The sequence below is a fragment of the Ylistrum balloti genome, unplaced genomic scaffold (assembly GCF_031769215.1).
Source record: "Ylistrum balloti isolate Yb309-2 unplaced genomic scaffold, AGI_CSIRO_Ybal_v1 Utg371576, whole genome shotgun sequence".
Lineage (NCBI taxonomy): Eukaryota > Metazoa > Mollusca > Bivalvia > Pectinida > Pectinidae > Ylistrum > Ylistrum balloti.
The window spans coordinates 25354-32802 of NW_026782810.1; the positions used below are offsets into that span (position 1 = coordinate 25354).

The window sequence follows — 7449 nt, forward strand, 5'->3', positions numbered from 1 at the left end:
AAGTCATTCTCTTTGGCATTCAGTTCATCTATGTTAACATTCTCTTTAGATTCAAGCTCTTGAGTTATTGTTTTGAAGGTTTACTTCCCGTAAGTTTTGCTGTGGTAAGTTTTACCTCTTATTTCCATAAGTAAAGTTTCTAGAAATAACTGGTCATTAATAGTAAATTGAAGCTCTGAGTTCGGAATATCTGAAATATTATTCAAATTGTACACAGGCACACAGTAATGACTGCGTTTATTTTACAGAATATTAACCAAATTAGGGTATTTTAAATGATGTAAAAGAGAATTATTTAGTTTCCATGTCCACTTACCTTTCTTGAATTCATTTAGTGTGAAAGATATTCTCGGAAAAGAATGGTCAGTTCTATAGCCTGGATCTATATGTAAATAACTGACACTATACAATAAACTATTTGAGATAAGAAAATAATCCAATCGAGCTTGTTTAACTGGGTTGTTTTTCCTCAATGTGTATATCCTGCCATTTTCATGTTGATCTCTAAAAAGATCGACCAATCCATTGTTATGAATAATTATATTTAATACTTTGTCCCTGGCTTTCGGATTATTCACCTTTTGATAAGTATTGCCATAATCAATGCCTGTGATATTCATCTTAACGGCAAAATATAAATCATATCGTTGCCATATACAATAGTAAATTGAAAATTTATTTGTCTTTATGCGGCCTCCATTTGATTGTTTCAGAGTCATTTCAATTATTGCGCATTGTTCAAATTAATATACGTTGTAATGATCGAGCTGTTTGTGTTCTGCCCCTAGCCCCGGCTGACCTTAGGCAGACAGATAACAAAGACATTTATTGGGTCCCAGTAAGAACTACAAAATTAAAACAAATACAGAGTAACCTCAACGCTCTATCTGGTCAGTTACACTCACATTGATAATAATTCAAATGAGAAATCTCTAGGTTATGATCTATTAAACACTTCAGTCGTACATCATATAAACTTCAGGTAAAAAGTTACAATCATTTCCTTCTACACTGATATACAAACTGCAACCTAATTCAACGTTCAAGTATCACTTAACTTGACATCTTTAAAATGAAGGTGAGTTATATTACATGAACAATGCCTCGTATACGTAGATATTTGTTTTACAACTATAAAATATACATGACTTACATCAGAGTGCGCCTGTGACTAGATTCACATGTATTGCCCGACACCGCAAAGTGACCTGCCGTCTGTGCACTGGAAGAGTTGTAAATACTACTAAATTAACCAGCACAATAATCGGACGAAACGACCTACACAAATTTAACCGCACATGTTTCATGTAAATATGTAAGACACTCCTGGTGTCATGCTTATTCATACAGATATAACGTAAAATGGTATTTCTTAAAATCATATTGTCAGTATTTTGTCAACGAGACTTACTGAATATACGGAAACTATTGGATAGTTTCCCAAGTTTGTGTTCCTGGCAAAACGTCGGCGGCTAGCATCGAGTTCAGTAAAGGGAGATAATGCTGATCACATAATCAAATATAGTTTTCAGTATATTTGAAAGCATATAACCGATTAATGAGAAAGACGAATGATTACTTCTCTAATAGCACAACGATTTCTGTAACTGGTCGAGTCAGAAATGTCACATTTCCATCCTTAACAACCCTCACTTCTGCCTTGCGAACCTTGTCATCGCAAACACTTTTGAACACTCTCTCAACAGTGCCCATAGCCCATGCACAACGAGGAGCTGATTTGTCACGAAGAAGGATGACGTCGTCTTCTTCTAGATTTCGACGATCATCCTTCCATTTTCTCCTGGTTTGCATAATCTGAAGATAGCCATCGCGCCACCTCTTCTAAAACATCTCGGAGAGAATTTGCACTTGTTTCCAATGGGAAACAAACAAGTCCTTCTCAGAGAAAGTCAATTTCGCGACTGGATCCGGGTAGCATATTTTTTGGTTCAATAGTGTCGCTGGACTGAGAATTTCTGGGGCGTTTGGGTCATTGGAAATCGAAGCCACGGGTCGAGAGTTTACGATGGCGCACACTTCCGCCATGAGGGTGGTAAGTGTGTCATGGGTGAGGTTTTTAGCCGAAATACTAGACATCATAGAATCCAGGATCCTCCGTACAAGCCCTATCATTCGTTCCCACACTCCTCCCATATGGGAGGAATGGGGAGCATTGAATTTCCACACGATACCCGATCCATCTAGGTACTCAGAAATCGGTTCGTCTCCTACTTTGATACTGGTAATGCCGAGCTCTTTTACTGCCCCAACGAAGTTGGTGCCACAGTCCGTTTCCACGTTTCCACGAAAGGCCACAAAACTTCTAAGAGCATTAACGAAACAAGCACTGGACATTGACTCAATAACTTCCACATAAATCGCTCGTGTCATCAAGCAGGTGAATAGTATCGCCCACCTCTTTGAGCTTGCAGATCCCCCTCGCGTCTTCCTGGTTACAACTGACCACGGTCCAAAAGCATCAACACCGACGGCAGTGAAAGGGGGGCCGGGTACAAGCCGATCCTGTGGAAGATCGGCCATCTTCTGACGCTCCAGCCTACCACGCAGCTTCCTACACGGGACACAATCTCTGATGATACTGGACATCAGCCTTTTCGCGCCAATTATCCAATAACCGTTACTCCTAAGTGCCCCTTCGGTGAACTGCCGACCTTGATGATGGACACGCTCGTGATAATGTCGCACCATGAGAAGTGACACATGGTGCTTCTTTGGTAAGATCAACGGGTTTGTCTCTTGGAGAGGAAGATTACGGAGCTTCAGTCGACCGCCAACCCTAAGTAAGCCTCTGTCACCTATGTAAGGATCCAGATCCTTGATGGGACTAGACTTTGCCACTGGCTTGCCATTCCTCAGGTGGGATATGTCGTTTCCAAAAGCAGAATATTGCACCTGCCTCAAGACCGCATCTTCTGCGTCACTTTTGGCAATAGGGGCTGAATCATAGTCCGCGCCAACTTCAACCTTCCTCTTTCTGAAGCGTCGCACCGCCTCCTTTATCCGAACAACAACATGCACAAGACGTTCCCATCTGGAGAAGCCTTCAAATCGGTCGCAGAAATCTCCTACCACAGTTTTGTTTGACACAATTGTGACGTTGGGTCGTATTTCTTTGTCGTTCTCAGGATTCACCAACTCGAACGCATCCACCGATGGTTCGACGCGTTTAAGGTCCCGGAGCTGTTTTGGTCCTAACAGCCACAAACTGGTTTCGAAACCTTCCACCCTAGCTAAAGATCGCGTTGCCTGATCTGCGGGATTGTTAACGGTGGCGACATATTCCCACTGGGAAGGGTGTGAACTCTGCAGAATCCTCTCCACACGATTTGCTACATAAGTATGGAATCTCCTTGACTTGTTATTGATGTAGCCAAGGACAACACGGCTATCACTGTGATAATTCACATCCTGCAGACCCAGTGTTTCACTAACAACCTGCCCTACCTCAACCGCTAGGACTGCGGCGCACAGTTCAAGTCTTGGAATAGAATGTCCCTTCGAGGGAGCTAATTTGGCTTTACCCATGACGAATCCGACGTGTGATCTGTTGTCCTCAGTAACTTTCAAATAAGCGACTGCTGCCACCGCCAATTCAGAAGCGTCACAATATACATGCAGCCGAACGTTCTCGGCCGTGCTTATCGACACAGGTGTGTACATCCTTGGGACATGCATGTCCTTCAATTTCAATAAGGACATCTTCCAGTCGTCCCATTTTTTGGGTATTCTTTAGGTAGAGGTAGATCCCAGTCTACTCCTGAAGTCAACTCCCTCAACAAAATCCGTCCCTGGATGGTAAATGGAGACAGAAAACCCATGGGGTCAAAGATGCTGTTCAAGGTCGACAACATCTCTCGGCGTGATTCCGCTTGTTCTGAGAGCCGCACTTCAAACTGAAACGTATCGGCAGCCATGTTCCAGGATACGCCAAGACTACTCTGAGTAGGTAAATTGTCAGGGTTAATGTCTAGTGACTTGAGCTCTTCGCGTAAATCTTCTGGCGGAAACGATTTAACAACTTCCACACTGTTAGATGCAACCTTATGTAGGCGAATGTTGCCGTTGTATCGCAAAGCCTCCTGGGTTCTTTTCATAAGTTCTGACACCGCCTTTGCGTCTGGGCCTGTCGTCAGGGCGTCGTCCACATAAAAGTCATCCGTGACAAAGTTTCGGACATCCATGTCGGCGCTTTCAACTGCCTTACGGAGAGCAAACGTTGCTATTGCAGGGGAGGGGCTATTTCCAAATGCGTGGGCACGCATCCTGTACTCAATCAATTCCAAATCTGGATTGTTGTCCTGATACCACAGGAAGCGTAAATAGTCTCGATGATCCTCCTTTACCAAAACCCGATAAAACATCTGCTCAATGTCTGCACACACGGCATATCTGTCGCGACGAAAGCGCAGCAATATTGCTAGCAGACTGTTTGTCAAATTTGGGCCCGACAGCAAATTTTTGTTCAACGAAACACCTTTGAACTCCGCCGAAGAGTCGAATACGCCACGGATCTTCCCTGGCCTTTTCTGGTTGTAGATACCGAAGATAGGAAGATACCATACCTCGCCTTGTGGTGGTGGGGCAACTTATGCAGCTCCAGATGCAATGACTTTCTGCATAAATGATACAAAGTGGTCCCGTTTGACTTTATCCCTCTTAAGGCTGGTGTCCAGAATCATAGCTCTCTTTAATGCTACTGATCTATTGTTTGGCATTTTCTTCAAGGGATTACGAAAAGGTAAGGGAGCTGTCCAAAATCCATTCTCTTTGACACATTCACGATTCATGAGATCTATGAACATCCGGTCCTCAACTGACCATGCCGGTTTCTCGTCATCCTTTGTTTTGGCAAACAGTTGGTCGTACTGTATTGTTTCGTTAAGGCGCAAGTTGTGTGGACATGGCGTAAATAAAGACAAATGTCCATTGATATTGGTCTTGAAGGAACTGATCACAACCGGCCCATCAGGTGGGTGCACCTTGTTGGGGCATACTTCACCCACGATTACCCATCCCAATCTGGTCCTTTGTGCGAAGGGTGACCCTCGGGGGCCGGTGATTTGTTGGAGCACATGGTGTGCTTCTGGGACGTCCCTTCCAATTAACAAACCAATCGAACAGTCTGGTCTATATTCAGGAATGCATGACGCTAAACTGCCGAGATGACTGAAGTGACGGACAACTTCCGGAGTAGGTATTTCTGAGTCATCAGATGGGATGTTGTTACATTCAATCAATGGAGGTAAACAGAAACTATCAGATCCATCGCTTGACCGGATGACAAGGCCCCTTGTCTTACGACCCTAAAGTTTGAAGTTTCCTGAGCAGAAAGATAACGTGTAATCAATTTCAGTTCCGGTAACTCCCAAGGTATCTAACAGTACACTTGAAGCTAAAGAGCGGTGTCTCCGGTCATCAAGAAGAGCATAAACAGAAACCGATTTTCCTGGCTCGTTTTCGAATGATATGTCAACTAGAACAACCTTTGCACAAGAGCGTCCACGAAACCCTTCTCCACAGACTGAGGTACATTTGTTTTTTTACATCATTACGTCCCTCCCCGCCATGCGGCAATTTCACTTTGGCATCAGGAATGTCACACTTATCAACAGATTCAATATTGATCCTAGGATGATGCAAGGCTGTGACATGCTTACCACTGCCACATTCTGAACATTTAACTCGGACATCGCAGTGTTTTTTTATATGCTTGTTGCTTGCACAACACCTGTAACAAATTGATTTGTCCTTCAGAAACTGCTTCCGTTCCGACAGGGATTTTTTAAGGAACTCCCTACAATCCTCAAGGGGGTGAGTGCAGCTGGCTGGGTGGATGGGACAGTACCTTTCTGATGTCCGACCAGGCTTTTCCTGTTGTATCTCAGTTTTCTTTACCTTTTCCCCCGGTCCACGTCGCCGCGTGAACGCTGACTCCCATATTCTCTTACTTGATTAGTGTCTGACGAATTCAGCATCAGGCCAGGGTCATTCATCAGGCGGGCCATGTCCTTTGCGAACGATACAAAATACGAAAAAAGGAGGGAAGGCAACATGTTTTGTATTTTTGTACGAAAAGGCTCTGTCTGTCCACTTTGACTGCACTCTGGGAGGTAACTTGGTCAATACTTGCCTAACGCCCAAGGGAGAGTCATAATGCGACAGGATCTGTTGATATTTTGGATTGTCCTTAAGTACTAGGATTTCAGTGAGCACGTCAGCAAGCTCATACATTTTGGACTTATCAATAAGCTTTGGAAAGCCATCCAACTTGGATCGTAGGGCTGCTTCCACTGCTTCTGGGCTCCCATAACGTTCATCTAAACGTTCCCATAACAGTTTTCTGCCAAGAACTGGGTCACTGCCATTGTAAACAAACTAGTTCAGGATTATATTAGGAAGTAACCCAATGTTATGACTATTGAGTTTGAGCATTAATCGAGATGATCTCGTCTGAGATAGTTTCATACATGTAGTCTTAATTTTGGCTTGATGAGCTCAAATATTTGAAGAAATTAGATTTTTCTCCCAGCAGATAAGGCCACACAAAGTCCATATGCACAACACACTAGCCAAAACTGTTTGGGTTTAAAACCCAATTTCAACAAGTTTTAATAGTTTTAATAACAAAACAGAAACTTCATAACTGAAAAACAGTTCAACAAATTAAAATTTTAAAGAAAGTAAGTTCAGGTAAATTTCAGATTTTTTTTATCGTCGTCTGCACCGTCTGCCATTGCATTGCCTCACTCAAAACACCGTATGATGTAACGCGTGAGCCGATAGGCCAAGTAACGGTAACCCTCGACCAATCAGTAGTCGTGTTTTATTCTGCTTTATGAAGCTAGTTTATAGATCGACACGAGGTGACGCTCAGATTGCCGATTGAATCTTTCTGTCCGTTTGGTTATATAGGTAATTTATATACGATGTAGTCATTTCAAAACCGATTATATAAATCATTGATCGATTAATCGATTTTTAAAGGCAAACGAGGCGACGTCGACGAAATCGATTGATCGGAACAACACTAAATAGTAGTATATAAAAACAACCATAAGTATATCAGTTATTTCATGTACAAGCTTTTGACAAGTATATAAAGTGTTTGTATTTAAAACCGAATACAAAATACGATAATGGACTGTAAAAGTAGGCGCGCCGATCATAACAAGCCGGCGAATACATGAACGTGGGCTAACACACCGCGCGTTGTCAGTGGAAAATCTTTATAGACCAAAGTAAATTAATCAGATCTCAAGATATGCACATCACCTTGGATACTAGCAGTATTACTTCAGAAAATACAAGTACAGTCGAGACCCGATAATCCGTGCTCCGTTGGTCCGGAAATCTCGCAGTCCGGACGAGAATCGACGGGAACGGATTTCCGTAACGTTATTTTGAGCTACTAATCCGGAAATCCGGATT

At 42.9% G+C, this 7449-nt stretch overlaps 2 protein-coding genes across 2 annotated transcripts; both read right to left on the bottom strand.

Moving 5' to 3' along the window:
- Positions 1-1842: 1842 nt before the first annotated feature.
- LOC132563069 (uncharacterized) lies at positions 1843-3546 on the bottom strand. Its single transcript, XM_060227829.1, has one exon. The coding sequence runs from the start codon at positions 3544-3546 to the stop codon at positions 1843-1845; it is 1704 nt and encodes a 567-aa protein (XP_060083812.1).
- A 161-nt stretch (positions 3547-3707) lies between these two features.
- LOC132563070 (uncharacterized) lies at positions 3708-4382 on the bottom strand. Its single transcript, XM_060227830.1, has one exon. The coding sequence runs from the start codon at positions 4380-4382 to the stop codon at positions 3708-3710; it is 675 nt and encodes a 224-aa protein (XP_060083813.1).
- Positions 4383-7449: the final 3067 nt, after the last annotated feature.

Excerpts from the sequence above, each read along its gene's own strand:
- LOC132563069 (XM_060227829.1), bottom strand. The coding sequence starts at position 3,546 with ATGGGTAAAGCCAAATTAGCTCCCTCGAAGGGACATTCTATTCCAAGA.
- LOC132563070 (XM_060227830.1), bottom strand. The coding sequence starts at position 4,382 with ATGTTTTATCGGGTTTTGGTAAAGGAGGATCATCGAGACTATTTACGC.